General features: G+C 47.2%; 3 protein-coding genes and 2 long non-coding RNA genes across 9 annotated transcripts; 3 read left to right on the top strand and 2 right to left on the bottom strand.

Moving 5' to 3' along the window:
* The first annotated feature begins 7 nt into the window (after positions 1-7).
* LOC127600843 (uncharacterized) lies at positions 8-3151 on the top strand. 4 transcript variants are annotated; one of them, XM_052065686.1, is made up of 5 exons: positions 8-109; positions 629-699; positions 1691-1793; positions 2313-2469; positions 2862-3151. In XM_052065686.1, the coding sequence occupies exons 2-5, from the start codon at positions 635-637 to the stop codon at positions 3149-3151; spliced, it is 615 nt and encodes a 204-aa protein (XP_051921646.1). In that variant the 5' UTR covers positions 8-109; positions 629-634. The 4 variants fall into 4 exon arrangements, with proteins under 4 accessions (XP_051921646.1, XP_051921647.1, XP_051921645.1 ...); XM_052065687.1 differs by having other exon boundaries at positions 15-109; positions 632-699; XM_052065685.1 differs by lacking the exon at positions 8-109 and adding an exon at positions 117-558 and having other exon boundaries at positions 632-699.
* A 308-nt stretch (positions 3152-3459) lies between these two features.
* LOC127600847 (uncharacterized) lies at positions 3460-4462 on the top strand. Its single transcript, XR_007962424.1, has 2 exons — positions 3460-3593; positions 4181-4462. It is a non-coding gene; the product is annotated as an uncharacterized LOC127600847 (long non-coding RNA).
* Positions 4463-4542: 80 nt separating this feature from the next.
* LOC127600838 (leukocyte antigen CD37-like) lies at positions 4543-6916 on the top strand. Its single transcript, XM_052065676.1, has 8 exons — positions 4543-4934; positions 4994-5072; positions 5161-5273; positions 5467-5541; positions 5609-5704; positions 5927-6127; positions 6220-6303; positions 6366-6916. The coding sequence occupies exons 1-8, from the start codon at positions 4869-4871 to the stop codon at positions 6522-6524; spliced, it is 873 nt and encodes a 290-aa protein (XP_051921636.1). The 5' UTR covers positions 4543-4868; the 3' UTR covers positions 6525-6916.
* A 289-nt stretch (positions 6917-7205) lies between these two features.
* thbs3a (thrombospondin 3a) lies at positions 7206-20129 on the bottom strand. 2 transcript variants are annotated; one of them, XM_052065634.1, is made up of 21 exons: positions 18303-18683; positions 17675-17774; positions 17573-17599; positions 17412-17494; positions 17260-17311; positions 16713-16861; positions 16498-16635; positions 16058-16132; positions 15755-15907; positions 15551-15661; positions 15348-15455; positions 14029-14188; positions 13824-13942; positions 13708-13760; positions 12974-13155; positions 12718-12896; positions 12597-12645; positions 12326-12522; positions 11454-11626; positions 10812-10951; positions 7206-7412 (listed from the first exon to the last, which is right to left on the bottom strand). In XM_052065634.1, exons 1-21 carry the CDS (start codon positions 18390-18392, stop codon positions 7351-7353), a joined length of 2400 nt encoding a protein of 799 aa, XP_051921594.1. In that variant the 5' UTR covers positions 18393-18683; the 3' UTR covers positions 7206-7350. The 2 variants fall into 2 exon arrangements, with proteins under 2 accessions (XP_051921594.1, XP_051921595.1); XM_052065635.1 differs by lacking the exons at positions 7206-7412; positions 10812-10951; positions 11454-11626; positions 12326-12522; positions 12597-12645 and adding exons at positions 18773-18967; positions 19997-20129 and having other exon boundaries at positions 12747-13155; positions 18303-18559.
* LOC127600849 (uncharacterized) lies at positions 19101-19676 on the bottom strand. Its single transcript, XR_007962431.1, has 2 exons — positions 19518-19676; positions 19101-19456 (listed from the first exon to the last, which is right to left on the bottom strand). It is a non-coding gene; the product is annotated as an uncharacterized LOC127600849 (long non-coding RNA).
* Positions 20130-20418: the final 289 nt, after the last annotated feature.

Below are 20418 nucleotides of genomic sequence, written 5' to 3'. Positions count from 1 at the left end.
AAACAAGAAATTGAGCATTAAGTCAAACGTTTCGGCATCATAATTGTCTCCTTGAGCTGGAGGCTGAAAAAAAAGAAAAAGCTGTGAAGGACCCCCTGCATGTGCACAGGTGAGCTGATTATTACTCAGAAGCTGACAAATTTTCCCCAAATACTTAAAACTAGTTGCATTTGTTTATCGTGTGAGATGACGTCAAGTTAAACTCGGGTGTGCCAGAGGGTAAGCGTTGCGGCTAACGCTAGCTAGTTAACACTCGAATGTTTGTACAAACTTGGTCGTATTATTAGAATTTACGGTCAAGCTTGGTTCTTTTACGTCAAGTGTGCTATATTAGAAAAGTCAAAATTAAGGCTCACTAGCTGTTATGACGCTGTGTGATGCGAAATGGAATCGGGTGCGCGCAAACTCTCGCCCTATGTTGAAATGGCGCCTTTAGCCGCCATTCGCTTTGAGCTCCTTTTGGTCGGTCCATTTGGCTAACAACGATTGTACTCGATGGTTGGACGCTTCGACGCCGCGATGAGTTACAGCTCCCTCGCTTGGGGCGGACAAAGACGGGTAGGCCCAACTGTCAGGGTTGCGGTCAATCCTTCCAAAATTGCATATTTGTGTCATATTCTTTTTCAAGAAGACGATGAGACGAATGGCAGCTTGCGGTGTTCGCTTGAAAAGGTCTTCCAACGTTTCTCTTCATAAGCGGTAAGAATTGAACTTGACACATTTCATTTTCTGACAACAAATAATGTAGCCGTTGTACGAATTAGCAAGATTTTGTTTTCTCAGGAAAATGTGTGAACAAATATTTGGCTTTGTGTGATAAACTTGGTTGAATTACTTTGAAGTGCTTTACGTGAATCCTAGAAGTTTTGACTCATTGATTTTTTTTGGGGGGTGGGGGGGGGATAAATTACTTAATGAAGAATTGACTTTTCTAAAAAATATTTAATTAAAATGTTTTGATAGTTTTGACCGTGAATCATGAAACTGTTTAAATAAACTATTTTTGAAGAATTTACCTTTTGAATTCTGGGACTTTTTAAACTACAGAGTGATTGAAAAGTATCTCCCTATTTGTAAATACGTGTTACTGCTTTCTGAACTAAAACTCTCACAAAATAAATATGATAAAGGTGTATCACATTGGGGTTTTATGTCAAATTGGGTGTGGAATTTGGCAGCAGTTTCTCAAGCCACTCGGGAAATGCGTAATGCCTAATTTCATGAGGAACTCTATGTTGGAAGACTTACCTTGTTGTAGCCAACAAAACAACCGATGTGAAACAAAACCAAGGGTACATTTAATTCCCCTGCATCATGTAAAATAAAAAAATGAGAGAGATATTACAACAATGGGAATGAATATGTATTTAAAAATTGCCCGTTACTTTTCAGTCGTCTTTTGTTTTGAAGTAGAGATCACCCAATTACATATTTTTGCATCTAAATCTGAGTGCAGGTCACTTGATTTTAAGTATCTGTCTATTGAGTCCTGATCCAGTATCCCTTCAACGCAAACGACAAATTTGAAAATCTAGTCTTTTATAAAAAAAATTTAAGACAAAGCCAATCACCTGAAAATCAGGTGATCAGCCCCACTTTTCAAGCAAGTCGATCGGATCGGGATAACCCTATTTTGAAATGCTGACTTTTTGAATGATTAAGCTTTTTTTTGTGTCACTTTTGGATTTAGCTTCTCTCAGGTGCCGGCTGGGCAACCGATGGGGCCCCAAATGGCGACCGTTCCTGAGTCTGTGCTCCTGTGGACGGCATCCTCATCTTCAATCAACCCACAGGTTAGCTCTCAGCCAATCAGGAGGCTCCATTTTCTTCCTCAAGGTGATATTTAGGTCCAAGTGACTTGGAGCCTTTGCGCCCACACCTGAAGTGTGAACCGAAAAGGGCAAGTTAGTCTTGCATAATATGCCTATTTGGCCGGTCTTTGTCATTTTCTGGTTCTAACATTTGCCATAGTCAGTCGAGGCGAGTGGCAAATGTGCTAACATTGTACTTTGGTGACTGTGTTTTATCAGTTTTTGAAAGAGCACCTGCTGCTTAAACAGTTCAGTAACTCTACTGTACAAAAGCGAGAGATGAATGTAATATGCTAATATCTTTACAATCGTTGATCGTTATATTTTGACAAATCATGTCGTAACAACACTTGGTAACTCTTTACTATTTAGTAAAGAGTTTATTTACTATTTAGTATAATAAGTAAAATAATGAAATGGCAAATTTAGCAATGCTGACTAAGCAGTGAACACCAAGCTAACACGTTATGCTATCAACAATGTCTGTGTGGCGTCTTCCAGGTGGGGCCCGCCTGCTTCTCGTTGGTGCCCATGGCTCCACCCCCTCCCAGACGAAGAAGCGTGTGGACCCGCCTGGGCTGGCGGCGGGTCGGCTTCTGGTCCTCCCGGAACAAGTATGGATGGAGAGGCAGGAGCCGTGCCACCCTCACGAGAGCAAGTGAGTGATGGGTACCACGCGTCGCCTCGGCAACACTTGACACTTTTTGTGCTGAAAAGCATCTTTTCTGGGAAAAAAAAATATCCTGGACAGAAAGAAGCTTCTGAACTGTTGTAGGAACATTTTTCACTGCATATGTGCGTGCCATGTGCAACCTCGCAATTGGAGCAAGAACTCCTCAAAGTGGCCCGCTACTTGGGCGGTGAACTGAGTCCATGAATAAACATCATATTTGGCAGACGACAACTAATTTAGTACTAATAGTCTTTTTTTTTCTGTAATGTACAGTGTATGAGTGGCGACTTCTCCAAACATGATTGGAAGTCCCGCCCCTTCCTGCCTGGGTGTTGGGAGTGAGCTAGTCAAAGTGAAATCTTGGTTTCCCTCCACAGAAGGAACCGGAAGCCCGGCTGTGCGCTGCCTCATCACATTGGGAAGCTTCCGAAAGGCCGCTCGGGGTCGAACACCAGCGTCCGGTATTTACCATAGGCGGGAGAGCTTCAACTTCAAAGCGCCCACCAAAAAAAGGCTTGACGCGCAGCTGGACAACTACATGTCCAAGTCCAAGAAGCGACTGGACGCGCAGCTGGACGATTACATGGCCAAGTCCAAGAAGCGACTGGACGCCGACCTGGATGAGTACATGGCGCAGGGCAGACGGCCGCTGTCCTGGTTTGAATGAACCTGCCCACGCTTTGCCCCATCCAGTTGAAACGCTTCCAAGCTTTTTCCTTTGTCTCAAGCGTTAGCATTTACTTGGTTGGCTTGCAGGCCTGTTGTCAGAGCTACGTTGCTCTAGAGTGCTTTTTTTTATGTTTGTTACTTGAACGAAAAAGAAAATAATTTGAATTTGAAATACGCTAAGACAGGGTGTCATTCGAATTAAAAATGGTAAAAGGGAACAACGGGTGCACAAGTTTTATTTTGCGCTCGAAAGTGAAGGTGACCGCTCGTGTCTGCCGGGAGGCTTTTCTTCACATCATCAGATGAACGGTCGCCAGCACGAGCGCCAGACTCGGTCCTGCCGCTGAAGCCTGAAGAGGTCAAAGTTCACACCCTTCCTGTTGACAGTCATGACCTGATGACCTTTGCTCACCTTGTTCTTGAGCTCTGGCGAAGTTGCTGTAACTACACACAAAATCAAAAGGAGACTAAATCAAAAATACACAATAGTCAGCAAGTTTTTTTTTTTTTGTTCCATGACCAAGCTTTTTTGGAGGGAGTTTTTTGAAAGCAAAAATACGAGTCACAAAAACATGTTTGGTTTTGCGATGCCTCGCATGTCGTTCAGGCAGCGGCTTGATCCGTTTTCATCGTCAGATCAAAGATTGTCAGTAGCGCGTCGTTGGCCCTTTAAGAAGCTTGCTGACATTTTCAGTGATGTCACCTTCAGCCTTTTTGGCCTTTTGCTTTTTTTGACCCCCCCCCCCCCAAAAAAAAAAAATCCTTAGCAAAAACAAGTTTTAAAATTGCAGGACATTTTTACAAGTTGTTTCATGAGCACCATCAAATGCCAGGTTCCCACTTCATTATTCTTATCAAATAATCTTTTCACATGACCAATTTCATATTGAATTTACTTGGGGTGACACTTTTGTCCCCCCCCCCCCCAAAAAAAAAAGTATCTTTCAACACAAAGAATACAAAGGACACTCCCAAGTCGCATACTTCGGAGTGTCCGTGCATGTCCTTACAGTAGTCGTAGTCAAAGGTGGCCGCGTAGTCGTAGTAGTCGGGCGTGGGGGTCACAAGGTCGTCCTCCCACTTGCTCTCGTCTTGACCTCCTGCTGGGGTGAAGATCGACAACACGATGAAGGGAGATAGATGACCTTTGACGTCGGTGCGCTCGCTCGCTCGCTTTTACCCAAGCGGGGCCATGTCGCCAGCACGCACAGCAACACGCGCAGCGCAGCCATCGCATGCAGGCACACACACACACACACACACTGAAAATGATGAAAACGACACTCCTCAACCACGTCACGGCAACAAATCCCGACATGTACCAATGCTCTCGCACGCACGCTGCAAAAGTGTGTGTGAGTGTGCACGCTTGATGAGAATCTTGAAGAACGTCAAACAACAAATCCCAACATGTACACACTACTTCCTTTCGATGACACAAAAGCACATGCACTGAAAAGCACACACACGCATCGGCATACATAAAACTCACGCATACATGAGCACATTCTCACGGGTGTGTACACAAACACACACACACTCTTGCCCACATGCCAATGAACATCTTTTTTCTAGATATGTCTACAAATAATCATGTGTGACGTATGCGTGTGTGCGTCCAAAGGTCAGCACGTTGAGCGGAGATGAAGGTTCACCGGCAATCAGGAAGTGTGGGTGTATCAGGAAGTGTGTGCGTGTGTGCGTAGGTGAAGACGATGAAGTCGGAGGTGAAAGCCGATGTGCTCAAGTTGTTCTTGCTTCTTCTGAGCTTTGTACTTCTGGTGAGTCCGAGATGTCCTTCTGCCGCTGCGCCGTTCCCTGACCGTTGACCTGTCTGTAGGCTCTGGGATTGGTCGTGGCTTGTTGCGGTGTTTGGATCTGCTTCGACAACACCAGCTTCATCGCCGTCGTTTCTTCCGGTAACCAGCCGACCTCGCGTTCTTGGATTCTTCTCACCGCTTTGCATGCTCACACGCTGTGTGTGAATGTGGATGTGTGTGTCCCCAGATGAGCTGCAAGCTGTGGGGGCGGGGCTAATGTTGATTGGCACCCTGGTGATGGCGTCCTGCTTGGTGGCGTGTTTAGGAGCACGCTGGGAAAAGCCAATTCTCATGCTGATTGTGAGTAACGGTCATAGTCATGTCACGGAGTAACATCAACCCTTACGCGACATCACGTGATGTCACAAGATGATCAAGTGATGTCATATGATAACACGGCACAGCACACTTGCCTTGAGATACGAGTGGTTGTTGGGGTCATTCTTTATTTTTGATGATCATGAGATGTCATGCGATGCTCATGTGATATCAGTGCATTTGGGGGCTGCTGATCCTGTTCCTGTGCTGCGTGGGCCTTCTCCTGCTGCTGCTGCTCAGCAGAGCCCAGGTGAGCCTCCTCACACGCGCACGTGAACATTACGTGACGTTAATCAAACGTTGAGCTTTGCCGACAGATCGAGGAGAAGGCAGATGCGGCGGTGGCTCACATGATACGCCAGTACCGGGGCGACGGACGGCAAGATGGCTTCCTGGACTACCTGCAGCAACACGTCAGTCACTTCCTCGTTCACGCTGTGGGCCGGAATTATGACGGAGCGGGCCTCAATTGGGCCGCAAGCCATTGTTTTCTCGCGCTAGCACCACCTTTCAGTGGACATTTTGGGAACTGTGTGGATCCACCTCATAGGTTCAGCATATAAAAAAAATGTCTTGATTGTGAAGATCGAAAAGAAGTGAAAAGTTCAGGTCTTAACGGCGCCCTCTGCCTGCAGGAGGCGTGCTGCGGCCTGATGGGCCCGTCCGATTGGCTGCAGAATTCCTTTGTGCAGACGCTCAACACGAGCGCCACGAGCACGCTTCCTTGTTCGTGTTTTGGCTCGCCTCAACGCAACTTGGAAACGGCGTGGTGCTCGCAAGACCCCAACGTCACGCACGTGCCCGCCATTGCGCTCGCTAACTGCACGCACACGCAGGTAGACGTGTAACACGGCGGCACCCACTTGCTCAGCGGGTTGTTTTTGTGTACGAGCAAACGCTAAGAAGGCTAACGCTAGTTTGCGCCCAGGGCTGCCGCGAGCTGCTCAGTGATTGGCTGCACGAGAACGTGGTGACGGTGGTGGTAATGGACATCAGCTTGATGGTGGCGCAGGTAAGGCGGCCGGCCGCCGACGCGCCGCGAGCGGCCTGCCATCATCTTGCGCTTCCCGCCAGGTGCTGCAGCTGGCGCTGGCCCTGCAACTCTGGAGGACTTTTCGCCGCAGGGACACCGTGAGGACAACGCATCAAACGGATGATGCTGATTCGGTACACATAGGCCACGCCCAGGACAGCGGTGACGACGCTGACTCCGCCCACCAGATCATCCAGTAGGCCACGTTCCTTTTGAACGCCACATTATCAAACAAGAAGTAAGGGGCGGAGCTTACACCTGTCTGCCCAGGTGTGACATCACAAGCTAATATTCCAAGCACCCACTTTCTGCACCTTGTGACTTGATTCCACACCAACTCTGGCTGGACTTGTGCCCTTCTCTCCTCTCCTGACTATTCTCCTTGGACCTCAGCCTCGAACGCTAGCAGGTAGAAAATTCCAGGATACCCCACTCTGACTCCTTTCCACTCCGCCTCTTCTATACCCTGCCTACACCACGGATGGGCAACTGTGATCCACGAGGGCCACAACTCTGCATGTTTCCCTCCGCCACCACACCTGATTCAAATGGTCAGCTCCTCAGCAAGCTCTGAAGAAACCTGATCACGATCCTGATCCCCCTGATCCGCTGAGCAACCCTGTATTTGGGGGGGGGGGGGGGTCTAAAACATGCAGGATGGGGGCCCTTGAGGACCCATTGCCTCTCTCTTGTGAGTGGCTGTTCTCATTGGCTCATTTTGCATGTCAATCATCACAGCTGGAGCAGATGTCATCAAAGTTTTCATGTGAACACCCAAAGGGGTCTCATGAGCTCATCAAAGTGTCAAGACAAATGTGTGCCAGCCCAATTGTTTGTACCGTCTGATGTCATGGGTGATGTCATCGATTTGTATACTAGAATGACAAACTTAATTTTTGGCTTTATTCTTTGAACTTAATCCTTGACACCATTCACTTCACTTGTCTTCAAGTTTGTCCTTTGATTGACAGCCCATGGCTCCAGTGTGGCCCCGCCTCTGGCCCGAGGCTCCGCCTCCACATATGGTCACACTTGCACGTGCATCACCACCTGCTGGCCGCTAGAGTGGAAGTCTTCAGGAAGAGTGTCTGGAAGCACAACAGACTCGGGTCAGGGTTTCAGAATGAGGGTTTTAAACTAGTCTTAGGGTTTCAAACTGTGGTTAGGGTTTCAAATTAGTCCTATAGTTTCAAACGAGGGTTAGGGTTTCAAATTAGGATTTTAAACTGGGTTAGGATTTCAAATTAGGGTTTTAAGCGATGGTTAGTGTTTCAAATATTAAACTTGGGTTCGGGCCTATGAGTTTTATCCGTAGCGTGCTATTTGGTAGTTGAAAACTACCCTAAGTACCCAGTCAGCAAAGGCATCTGGCCCGGATTCGGCATGAAGCTGGCAAAGCTGGCCTTGAGTCGGCACTGGCATAATGCATGTGGGCCGAACACGGCCCAGGAGTGGCAAAGGAGTCACTGGCGCGCGCGAGAGGTTCAATCAGGCCCGCAGGATAATTTAAAAATGAAAAAAATGCATAAAAGACAGAATTCATATTTTTAATAAGGTGCAAATCATTGAGTATCCGCTAGGGGACACTGTTTGGCCCTTGCCCAGAGAAGAAGAAAACAGAAGCTTCAGTCCGTCACTGGGACAGACCCATGACAGCAGACGCTATCAAATAGCACTCACACATTTACACATTTAATAGCACTCTCCTTAGTTTGTAAGGTGTAGGCAGGGATTACATTTAGATTTTATTTGCATGTGTAAATGGTTTAAAACTTCCTTTCTTTATAAATCTTGTTTAATCATAAAGTGCATTACTATATTTTTCAATACCAATTACTTGTTAAAGTTTGTACAATCAATGGGATCAGTTGCAATGCATATACAGTATGTGAATGATAAAAGTAAATTGCACATTTGTTGAATGAAATGTAAGGTGCTTCATGAAATGTTTTGTAAAAGATACGTTCATTAAATTTCAACATTTTCCAAATGTTCTTATGCTTCTCTATACCAAAACAAAGGAAAGACATATTGTTTTGGTTGTTTATAGCAAAGTATGCTATCATTTTAATGGTCCGGCCCACTTGACATCTACCGAGGTACCGTGTGTGGCCCACCATGTGAAATGAGTTTGACACCAGTGATGTATAGTAAGGCGTTTTTAGCCCCAAAAAACGACCATGTATCGTAAGGTGTTTTTAGCCCCAAAAAACGACCATGTATAGTAAGGTGTTTTTAGACGAAAAAAATGACGATGTATAGTAAGGCGTTTTTTGATGAAAAAAAACGACCATGTATATAGTTAGGCGTTTTTAGCCGAAAAAAACGACCATGTATAGTAAGGTGTTTTGAGCCGAACAAAACTACCATGAAGAGTAAGGCGTTTTTAGCCGAAAAAAAACGACCACGTATAGTAAGGCGTTTTTAGATGAAAAAAACGACCATGTATAGTAGGTCGTTTTTTTTCATCAAAAAACGCCTATGTACAGAAAAGTGTTTTGAGCCGAAAAAAACGACCATGTACAGAAAAGTGTTTTGAGCCGAAAAAAACGACCATGAATAGTAAGGCGTTTTTAGCCCAAAAAAACGACCATGTATCGTAAGGTGTTTTTAGCCCAAAAAAACGACCATGTATCGTAAGGTGTTTTTAGCCCAAAAAAAACGACCATGTGTAGTAAGGCGTTTTTAGCCGGAAAAAAAACGACCATGTATAGTAAGGTGTTTTTAGACGAAAAAAACGACGATGTATAGTAAGGCGTTTTTTGATGAAAAAAAAACGACCATGTACTGTATATAGTTAGGCGTTTTTAGCCGAAAAAAACGACCATATAGAGTAAGGTGTTTTTAGGCGAAAAAACGACCATGTATAGTAAGGCATTTTTAGCCGAAAAAACGACCACGTATAGTAAGGCGTTTTTAGATGAAAAAAACGACCATGTACAGAAAAGTGTTTTGAGCCGAAAAAAACGACCATGAATAGTAAGGCGTTTTTAGCCCAAAAAAACGACCATGTATCGTAAGGTGTTTTTAGCCCCAAAAAAACGACCATGTGTAGTAAGGCGTTTTTAGCCGGAAAAAAAACGACCATGTATAGTAAGGTGTTTTTAGACGAAAAAAACGACGATGTATAGTAAGGCGTTTTTTGATGAAAAAAAACGACCATGTATATAGTTAGGCGTTTTTAGCCGAAAAAAACGACCATATAGAGTAAGGTGTTTTTAGGCGAAAAAACGACCATGTATAGTAAGGCATTTTTAGCCGAAAAAACGACCACGTATAGTAAGGCGTTTTTAGATGAAAAAAACGACCATGTATAGTAAGGCGTTTTTTGATGAAAAAAAACGACCATGTACAGAAAAGTGTTTTGAGCCGAAAAAAAAACGACCATGAATAGTAAGGCGTTTTTAGCCCAAAAAAACGACCATGTATCGTAAGGTGTTTTTAGCCCAAAAAAAACGACCATGTGTAGTAAGGCGTTTTTAGCCGGAAAAAAAACGACCATGTATAGTAAGGTGTTTTTAGACGAAAAAAACGACGTTGTATAGTAAGGCGTTTTTTGATGAAAAAAACGACCATGTATATAGTTAGGTGTTTTTAGCCCCAAAAAAACGACCATGTATGGTAAGGTGTTTTTAGACGAAAAAAACGATGATGTATAGTAAGGCGTTTTTTGATGAAAAAAAACGACCATGTATATAGTTAGGTGTTTTTAGCCCCCAAAAAACGACCATGTATGGTAAGGTGTTTTTAGACGAAAAAAACGATGATGTATAGTAAGGCGTTTTTTGATGAAAAAAAAACGACCATGTATATAGTTAGGCGTTTTTAGCCGAAAAAAACGACCATATAGAGTAAGGTGTTTTTAGGCGAAAAAACGACCATGTATAGTAAGGCATTTTTAGCCGAAAAAACAACCATGTATAGTAAGGCATTTTTAGCCGAAAAAACGACCACGTATAGTGAGGTGTTTTGAGCCGAAAAAAACTACCATGAAGAGTAAGGTGTTTTTAGCCAAAAAAAAACGACCATGTATCGTAAGGCGTTTTTGACCTAAATTTTTTTACGAGACTTTTTTTTAATGTGCGTCAAATATGGCTCATTAAAGATGTGGCTCAGTTGAGGTTGAATTCAGGCTGATATCAGGAAACTGTTCTGGCCCAGCGTCGGGTCGGTGTAGGGCCAGATACGGTTTTACAATATGGCTCAGATCTGGACCGAATGCGGCTCACATCACGGATGCCAGACGTGGGCCACTGCAGGACCGTCATTCATTGAGGTATGTGGGCCGAGTGTACGTGCCGTGTCTCCCCCAGAGCTGGGCCAGACCAATTTTGCTGACTGGGTAGGGTTTAAACTGGGGTAAGGGTTTTAAAGCACAGTTTTGAACTAGGTTAGAGTATCAAAGTAGGGTTTGAAACTAAGGTCAGGTTTTCAAAGTGGGGTTCTAAACTACTCTCAGGGGCAGAGTGTGTGCGTGTGTTCTTAACCGTTGCAGCGGTAGCGTAGGTTAGACCAGATGATGTTTTCCTGCGAGAAGCAGAGGACCCCCAGTCTTCCTCCCCTCAAGGTGGTGTCAATCACCACACCTGAGTCGGCCACCATGTCAGAGCCCTCGAACAGGCGAACCCTGGAGTGAAGAGCAATCCACATAAGTACAGTCTAGCATTGTTTGGAAATAGGCTCTTAGGAACTTGCCAAGTTCACTAGACCCTACTCTGTGTTTTTGATTTTGAGAGACTGCTATAGTTCTGGCTACCATTAGCTTGTGCTAGGTGTTTTAGCTTTTCTTAGCATCTGGTTGCAACCTTTTAGCTTCCATGTGCCTATGCTAGCAGTGAAAAGCTTCTATTAGCCTCAATAGGCCACATTTACACATCTTATAGTTTTTGCTTACAGAATAGTAGCCTCCATTAGTCTGTGCTAGCAGAAGGAGAGAGTGTGTTAAAAAGGGGCTTAGCTTCTTTTTTTTTTCCAACCTTAACTTTCTAGCCAATTTAAACACCACCACCAACACTAGAAATGACTGACAGATGAGAGCTTAGCATCAGTATGTCACATGACCCCCGATGAGTGTACGAGCTTAGCATTTGTGAATGACAAGACATTGGTGTGCCGCGTTCCACACTGACCTGATGTATCCGACCTGCGGGCGGTGGCTGACCTGCCACCGATACGATGTTTTATCCTTCCAGCCCACATTCCTGGGATCTTTCCACAGGAGTGTCGCTTCGCCACTCGTGTCGCCCGTGTGCCACAGCGCGTTCCTCAAATACTCGCCCGGACCCGTGCTCGACTTCACCGCCTAACCAGCACACGCGCATAAGGGTTATGCTAACACGCTAACAGTACAACACTAGAGGACACTGCTTTTGGAACTACACACACACACACATACACTAGTTGGGTCAAATAGACATTATAGAGTAGTGCAATCAGAGTAGAATTTGTTTCAAACTCAACAGAGTCCAAAGGGAGGAGCCAAAATCGGGTCACAGGCGACTGACAAAAGAGCTAAGTCAAGGTTAGCGTAATCAGAGAAGAGTAGAGTCAGAATAGAGTATAAGCAGAACAGAGGAGTCCGTGTGAAGTCAGCATAAAAAGTATGGTGTCAAAATAAGTAGGTAGTTTAGAGCACAGTAGGGGTATAGTTTAGAGCACGGGTGTCAAAGTCAAGGCCCGGGGGCCAGATTTGGCCCGCCACATCATTTTATGTGGCCCGCGAAAGCAAATCAAGCATGTCACATTCCATGATGTTCGCTAAAGTCTGAACCAAAATTTCAAATTGTCATACGTAATCCACAATAACAGTCATTATTCTTGACTTAGGATTTTAAAACTAGTTATCCATTAATTTGTTGTGCGCCGTGTATGTAATATGTGGAGGTGATTAAACATATGGTTTCCCAAAATTCATATTGCCCCCCCCCCCCCCAAGGGAAACCGTAACTACAATGTGGCCCCTGACAAAAATGAGTTTGACACCCCTGGTTTAGAGTAATACCTTGAGGTGCAGGGCGGGGCTTGCAATGGCGCTGAACGGTCGCGTCTGCCAGTAGATTTGTTGCGTCTGCTTCCACATGACGGTGTAGAAACTTGACGAGTCTTGATAGGAGAACACGATGCCGGCATAGTCGTCATCCGTCACCGTGTTCACGTGGAAAGTTCCCTCAAAATCCACGCCGTTGAATGACGTGTAGCCTGCATACAGATATCGTGATGCAAAATTGACAATCATCACGATGAGGATTTACGGGCTTCTGCGACGAACCTACCAATTGCCAGGCCCGGGTCGCTGTTCATCGTCTGGACGATTTCCATCCCCTAGAAAGGATAGGAAGTCAGCTAAGAACCCTGAAGATGAAGTTGAGCAGCAGGAAGCGGGTGTCGCCTGACCTGATTGAGGACCACCCAATTGGGGTCAATCTGGGCGTCGCCCTCGGGATCCAAAACAACCGTCTGATAAGCCCGGAAGTCGGTCAGCGTCACCTCGGCACTCTCGGGACATGCGTCCAGTGCGTCCCGGACCGCGTCGTTGTCAAAGTCAAACTCGCACACGTCGCCAATGCCGTTCACTTTACACATTCACATGAACGCACATCAACACACGCGAAGACGCGCACATTCACAGACGGCGCTCGGTTGTTTTTACGGTCCCAGTCTTGTTGGTGAGGGTTTCCGATGAGTCTGCAGTTGTCCCTGTGGTCCGGGACACCGTCGTTGTCGTCGTCCTGGTCGCAGTCATCTCCCAGGCCGTCGTTATCCGAGTCCAGCTGAGAACTGTTGGGAATGTCGGGACAGTTGTCCCGGTTGTCCTGATGTCCGTCGCCGTCCCTGAACACAGCGCGGCGTGTCGTCACGTCCTCTTCCACGGGTGACTCGGAGCCTTGGACTTGCCTGCATCCCTTTAAATCTTTTCATTCATTCATTCATCTTCCGCCTGATCCTCACTAGGGTCGCGGGGGGTGCTGGAGCCTATCCCAGCTGTCTCCGGGCAGTAGGCGGGGGACACCCTGAATCGGTCGCCAGCCAATCACAGGGCACACAGAAACGAACAACCATTCGCACTCACACACACCTAGGGACAATTCTAACGTGTTCAATCAGCCTGCCACGCATATTTTTGGAATGCGGGAGGAAACCGGAGCACCCGGAGAAAACCCACGCAGGCCCGGGGAGAACATGCAAACTCCACACAGGGAGGCCGGAGCTGGAATCGAACCCGGTACCTCTGCACTGTGAAGCCGACGTGCTAACCACTGGACTACCGGGCCGCCTCTCCCTTTAAATCCTCAATCTAAATATTTTTCGCATGCTTACTTTACTCGACGCGTCTGCTAAATTTCAGTTGAAATTCATACAACAAGACATGCGGGTGTGTCGTACGTGTCGTGGTTGTTGTCGCAGATATCTCCCACTAAATCGTCGTCAACGTCGGTCTGAAAAATGGAAAAACGTAGTCAGCAAAGAACACACAATCGAAAAAAAGTGTCCGCGAGTACTTGTGTCGGGTTGCTGAGTTCGGGACAACTGTCGCAGGCGTCCCCGATTCCGTCATAATCTCTGTCGGTCTGCATGGGGTTAGGAACCTTGGGACAATTATCGAGCACGTTTGGAATGCCTGTACAAACACACACACACACACGCGTGAGGAGTCGAGTAGAATTTTGAGTCCGCCGTCGGCCTGCCGTTAGCGGCCACGCGTACCGTCTCCGTCGATGTCCAGGTCGCAGGCGTCTCCTCTGGTGTTTCCGTCCGTGTCCGTCTGCTCGCCGTTGGGCACGTTGGGACAGTTGTCGCACGCATCGCCGAACGAGTCGCTGTCGGAATTCTGCTGGTCCTTGTTAGCAACCAAACGACAGTTGTCCTGTCGCACACACGCAACGCAACGGGGCTTGTCACAGGACCCGAGCCGGAATATTCATCCGTGTCATGTTTATGTGACAGTGTAAAAGTCTTTTTGTCTCAAAACTCACACGAGCATTTCTATATTTTTCCTCCCAAAAATCCAAACTTTGGAATTGATCAGCTGCTCTGTTGATGCAATTGGGCAAATATTGACAACGAGAAGATCAGAAAAGGGGATAGTTCCAGGCAGCACGTTCCTCGAAAGTCGACGTCCTGAATGTTTTCAACGTCTCCCTGCGCCAACACACCTGAATCAAACGAATACTTCCCGGACGTTTAGGCCGACTGGAATTTGAAGCTGTATCGCCGTTTCCCTCCCACCCTCCTTCCTCCTGTGCTCCGTGGCACTGTTCAGAACACATTGGGGTCATCTCCACAGAAACGAGGCGATCTGACCCGGCGAGCTGGCGCCAGGACCGAGGACCCATTTTTACGTATACGCAGCCTCACTCCACACGATGCAACCTTACTATCAATGCATATCGTCAGCTACCTCTCGCCCCCCCCCCCCCCCCGCCCCCCCAACTCCTTCTCTTGTTTCAGTGCGGATGTGTTGCATTCGGGTGTCCCTCGCCCCGGCCCTTTGTAAGAGCATAGTTTGGGGCTTCTTTTGTTTCCCTCCCCCCTGACTTTTTTGTTCTTTTTCATCAAAAATCATGGTGGCTTCCCTTTCTCTCTCCCTCTCTTGGTCATTGTTTGTTTATGTCTCTTGAAGCGGTTTGAACTGTCGAAGTGAATTTCTTTGCTCTCGGCTTGTGAAATGTGCAACGACAACAAATTGGATTCCATTCCATTCCAAGACCATGCTTCACATGGCTGCAGTAGAGAGCAAAGAGTGTGAAGTTGGTGCAGTACCGAATTTCGACAGAAGGTGCAGTAGGGAGCAAAAAGGGTGTGAATTCCTGGCGAAAAATTCTCAACATGGACACATTCTGGGGACCTTTGGGGAAAAGCACAGGGTACCCGTTTTGGACAATTTGGAGTTGATTTAGAGGGTGTCAAAGTGAGGACCGGGCAAAATGTCCTAGTTCGTCAAAATGTCCTCACTCTGTTGGTTAAAAATCTCATGTCGGTCCTCACAATGTCATGAGTACAAGAACACACACACACACACACACCTCCACATTTTTGATCCCATCTCCATCTGCGTCATCATCACATTGATCCCCGATACCGTCGTTGTCGGCGTCCTCCTGGCCTGAGTTAGGAGTCAACACACAATTGTCCTGATGGACACGAGGCTCGTCACGCGATTGGTCGCCACTGGTGACAGGATTGATCACATGGAGATGAAGAGGAGGAAGATGAGGAGGATGAGGACCTGTCTGCAGTGCTTATTGTTGTCCAAGCAGGGTAGCGAGCGGTCAGGGTAACCATCCAGGTCTGTGTCCACACTGCACGTGTTACCGTTACCCGCCCAACCCACGTTACACTACACACACACACACATACACACACGTCAGCACAAAGTGAGAAACGGGACGTACATGTATCTTGTTTGTGCGGGTGCGCATGCGTGTTTCACCGTGCAAGATGGGATGCCGTTCCTCTCCATGTTGCAGTGAGCGTGGCTATCGCAGGGGTTGTAGGACAAGGTGGCGCACGAATTGCTGGGGAAGCAGCCTACGGTTTGGTTGCCAACGTAACCCGCTTTACAGGCGCCACACAGGAACGATCCCTAACCCGACCCCAACGAGACACCACAACACCAAAGGATGTCGGACAATGGCCAGGACGCGTGCGGCGCCGTCAAAAGCCCTTTCAGGCAAGACATCACTTTCCGCAGATACGTTGGGATAGGGGGCGGGGCTTGTCAGCAGCCACTCACCTCTGTGTTGGTGCAAACCGAGTTTTGCACGCAGGCGTTGGGAAGCTCCACACACTCGTCCATGTCCACACATTCCTGAAAAAAAACAAAAACACACATGCACGCACGGATATGCGCAAATACGCATTTACAAACGTAGCATAACATATAGAAACACGCTTGCACACAGATAAGTACGTTCGCACAGACAAACTACACACACAAAAAAAAAACATGTCTGTGCGCACACACACACACACACACACACACACAGGCACACAAATGCTCACACAAACATAAATACACTTACACACAATAAAATTCAGGCAAAACACTTTCAAAAATACCAAAACAGACACATGTTGTGCACACACACACACACACACACACTATCACAAAGACACAAACACATGCACACCTCCGTAGGTATGTGTATTTGTTTATGCAGGTGTATGCGAGACCTGCTTGTGCGTCTTGGCGTAGCGCAGTCCAGTCCCGGCGAGTGGCGGCCCCCGCAGGCCAGGAGGACACGAAGCGCATCGGAAGCCGCCATCCGTGTTGACGCACGCCGACGGCCGGAAGCACGGCTGCGCCTCGCACTGGCCCACGTAAGGGATGGCATCGTCACTTGCTGGCGTCGTCCTCCGTGCGGACGTGTGATTGCGTGTTCGCTAACCTCATCCACGTCGTGACAGTGCGTCCCGTTTCCGACGGTGCCGGGCGGGCACGGTCCACACGTGAAGCCCGGGAAATGAGGGCTTTCCATGCAGGCCACTCCAGTGTGGCACGGGTTGGGTGAGCAGCGAGAGCGCGCCTCGTGATAGCCTAAGGGAGTGATTTTTTTTTTTTTTTTTCAAAAATGGCGCCACGAGAGTGCCTGCCTTTCCAGCAGCTCCTATATTTTGTTGTTCTACTTCTTCCTTTCATAACTTTGCTGCTGTGAATTAGGAATTTCTCCATTGCGAGACTAATAAAGCTTTTCTTAACTTAACACTTTGGGGAAAAGCACAGGGTACCCGTTTTGGACACTTTGGAGTTGATTTAGAGGGTGTCAAAGTGAGGACCGGGCAAAATGTCCTCCCTTCGTCAAAATGTCCTCACTCTGTTGGTTAAAAACTCATGCCGGTCCTCACAATGTTATAAGTACAAGAACACACACACACACACACACACACACAACTTCAGTCGGGTCAGATGGAGCACGCTCACAACATCACACTCACCGCAAACTTGACACTCCAGGATGGTGTTCCTCAGCAAAGACATCTCCTTCGCCTGGATGTGTGTGGATTTGTTCACGTGAGTAATGGGGAAAAAAAAAAGTGTGTGTTTGTTACGCCCGTATATGTGTGAACGTATGTATTGTGTGAGTCACCTGCTCCTTGAAATCCTGTCGTAGTTCGCCCAGCATCTGATTGAAGAGGACCATCTGACCAATCAGCACTTTGGCATGGTCGGCTGACAGGAAGTAAAGCTCAGTCACCAGATGACATCATCGGCGTTCAAAGTGATCGTTAACGGATTGCACACACTCACCCAGGATGGCGTGCAGTTCGCCACTCGCTACGGACATAAAACGTTACGCTTCAAGAACGGCAGACGGGAGTCACGTGACCTACCGGGCGGCGTGTCACTCACCTAAGTTGTGGGCGGAGTCACGTTGAAAGGGACAGTCGACCAGGGCGCCGGCTTGGGCCACGCTGCCCCCTAGCGCCACTCGCAGGGACTCCACGGCGCCCTGACCCGGAAACAGCCGGTCAACGTTATTCGTCATTCGCCAATCACTCGTCATTCCAATCTCAATCCAATCAATCTCGGTGAAATTAGCGAAGGCCAGCCATGCACTGTAGAGTAGTGACGCGGCATTGTACGACTTGCCCGTCCGACTGGGACGAATAAAATAATTCACCTAACTGTGGATTAAACGTCCGCCACCGAGGTCTTCAGTCGTAACGCACCGAATTTCTGTACCAATGCCAAACCAAAAGGTTTAGTCAAGCAAAATGACTCGGTATCCTTATTTTTAAGTGAGGCTATTTGAAAAAAATTAAATAAAATGCATCAAAGTGGCTCAACGCTGTGTCAAAAGGGGTATGTGGCTTTAAGAGGCGGGGCCTGGCCCGTTGAGTGATGTGGGAGACAGATAATGAATGTTAATCTCAGGTTAACTAGTATGCGAGACCCCCCCCAAAAAAAAAATGACACGTGACTGCTTTGGTCTCATGAATACCCACGCGGAGCCGCTAAGAGGCGTGGCCAAGCGTACCTGCGCGCGTGCGTACGCCTTCTGTCCATGTCGAATCTCCACGGCGTCCGCCTCCCAGGGGAGGGGAGCTAGGCGGGGCCCGCCCTCCATCGCGTCGGCCAATCGGCAGTCCACGTAGAGCTCGGCTCTCACGCTGGCGCGCTGCAGGTCACCCAGGCGCAACACCAGCGAATGGCGGCGTCCGTCCGACACGTTGGCGTTCGCCAGGTTCACCGTGTGAACCTTCCCGTCGGATGCACGCCAGAAGCGGAGCGACACTGCGTGCGCACGGGAAGCGATCGGGACAAATACAAAGTTGTCTCAAAACAACCAGGAAGTCATCAAGACAAAAAAATAAAGTGCTTAGGACAAACAGGAAGTCAAATTCGAATTGTTTACGCCTAACAGGAAGTGGTTAAAATAAACAGGAAGTGCTGTCAAGAAAAACAAAAAGTGGCGACTAAAAAAGGAGCAAGCGCTCGGTTGGGCACCTTTGTTGATCTTGGCCACGACGGCGATTTCCAGGTACTTCCTGTTGTCGTGCTTGCCGTACACGCCGAGGAGGACGCCGCCGGCCTTGGGCGGCAGGCGAACGGCCGCCGCAACGTAGAGATCGGCCGCTGCGCTCAGACTGCCCCAAAACTCGCCCACACGCTTGGAGTCGTGAGCGCTCAGCACGTCCATCACTGACAGGAGACGGGACGGTTACCTTGGTCGCGAGCCGGATCTGCTGCCCCACGTGGATCGTGGCTTCTTCAAATTGTTTTATTGGCGGTCTCGGATTGTCAGAACAACATTTACAATCATTTCACTAGTCCCAGCTTGTCGCGTCAGCTTTCAAAATTATTGCTTCAAAGTTTTGTATGCCATACGAGTGATGTTCGGTTTGTTTGATGTAGTGAGCAGTGATTGTCAGAGTGGTGCAGGTACGTGGGCTCCCTCTTGTGGTACGAAAAAGAATCCTCACCCACTGTTCCCCGAAAGAAAAAGTCTACGTTTTCATCTAAAACGTGAAATGCAATCAAATAAAAAAATATTTTACATTTAAATATTAACAAATATTGTAACAAAGCTTTTAGAAACGCACAGTCACAGTTTTTTTCTCAATTCCATTACTTTTTGAAAGTAGAATTCTGTTTTCGTCCACTTTTAAGAACAACACATTTGCATTTGATCTTGAGCTGCTCGTTTTGCAAAAAAAAAAAAAAAAAACGGTATCATTTTTTTGTAGTTTACATTTATGTGCTACGCTACGGAAGCACATTCCTGCTTAACAGGAAAAATGTTGAATGTCCCATTTTGAATTTGACACAAAAACGTCATCAGTTATCACATTAAGACATGTTAAGTTTAATATCATCAAAGATTGGCAAAGTGACTCAGCAAGTCGAAACTTTTCACATTAGAACATTTTATTTATATCCCAATGTGATTTTGAATTTTTTTTTCTTTTGTGGCAGCAATATGTTTCCATTAAAAAAAACTAAACATTCTTCATTCAATCATTTTCGTTAGTTTTTGGTGGAGAGCGACAATTTTTGGAGATGCTACTTGTTGTCAAACGTTTGAGGACACCCTGATGAAGTGCATGCTTAACATCGTTAGTGTCCTCCCACCCCACCCCTAAATCCCTGCTGTCAATCAAGTGAGTGACGTCAGAGAGGAAGAACTTGAAGTGATGAAGACGAAGAGCGAAAAGTGAAAGGTGTGTTTACCTTGCTGCTCAGGAAGTTGTGCCGCGGTGCTCAGCAAAATCACTGACAACACAAACGTCATCATCTTCTTCTTTATCGTCATCATCTTCATCCTCTCCAGCTCACAGGCAGGCGCGCTCTGACGCCTACCAGCCGCGGGCGGGCGTACCACAGTGGCGGGAGCGCGTGGACGGCCGGAAGTCAGGGACGGACGGGAAAGAGGGCGGACCCACACGCGCCGCGGACGCAGAAAAAAAAACAACCAACAAAAAATAATAAAAAAAGAGAAAAAGACCCAGTAGCGGCCCGGAGTGTTTCCGCGCGCGCCGGGCCGCCAGGCTGGAAAACATGACGTCACGACGACCAAGTCTTTTTTTGTGTGTTATGTATGCGGGCAACAGAGGAAAAATATAATCCGATGACGTTACACACTGTGCTGAGTA

Source organism: Hippocampus zosterae, chromosome 5, assembly GCF_025434085.1.
Source record: "Hippocampus zosterae strain Florida chromosome 5, ASM2543408v3, whole genome shotgun sequence".
NCBI lineage: Eukaryota > Metazoa > Chordata > Actinopteri > Syngnathiformes > Syngnathidae > Hippocampus > Hippocampus zosterae.
The sequence above is the reverse complement of the archived record's forward strand: the minus strand, read 5'-3'. Positions and strand labels throughout refer to the sequence as shown.

Excerpts from the sequence above, each read along its gene's own strand:
- LOC127600843 (XM_052065684.1), top strand. The coding sequence starts at position 496 with ATGGTTGGACGCTTCGACGCCGCGATGAGTTACAGCTCCCTCGCTTGG. Across the intron at positions 559-628 it reads CTTGGGGCGGACAAAGACGG|AAGACGATGAGACGAATGGC; the intron begins GTAGGCCCAACT and ends TTCTTTTTCAAG. Across the intron at positions 2,470-2,861 it reads TGCCACCCTCACGAGAGCAA|AAGGAACCGGAAGCCCGGCT; the intron begins GTGAGTGATGGG and ends TTCCCTCCACAG.
- LOC127600838 (XM_052065676.1), top strand. The coding sequence starts at position 4,869 with ATGAAGTCGGAGGTGAAAGCCGATGTGCTCAAGTTGTTCTTGCTTCTT. Across the intron at positions 5,073-5,160 it reads CATCGCCGTCGTTTCTTCCG|ATGAGCTGCAAGCTGTGGGG; the intron begins GTAACCAGCCGA and ends GTGTGTCCCCAG. Across the intron at positions 5,274-5,466 it reads AGCCAATTCTCATGCTGATT|TGCATTTGGGGGCTGCTGAT; the intron begins GTGAGTAACGGT and ends ATGTGATATCAG.
- thbs3a (XM_052065634.1), bottom strand. The coding sequence starts at position 18,392 with ATGGAGGGCGGGCCCCGCCTAGCTCCCCTCCCCTGGGAGGCGGACGCC. Across the intron at positions 15,456-15,550 it reads ACAATAAGCACTGCAGACAG|GACAATTGTGTGTTGACTCC; the intron begins GTCCTCATCCTC and ends CGTGTCCATCAG. Across the intron at positions 10,952-11,453 it reads CCGCAGGTCGGATACATCAG|GGTTCGCCTGTTCGAGGGCT; the intron begins GTCAGTGTGGAA and ends TCTTCACTCCAG.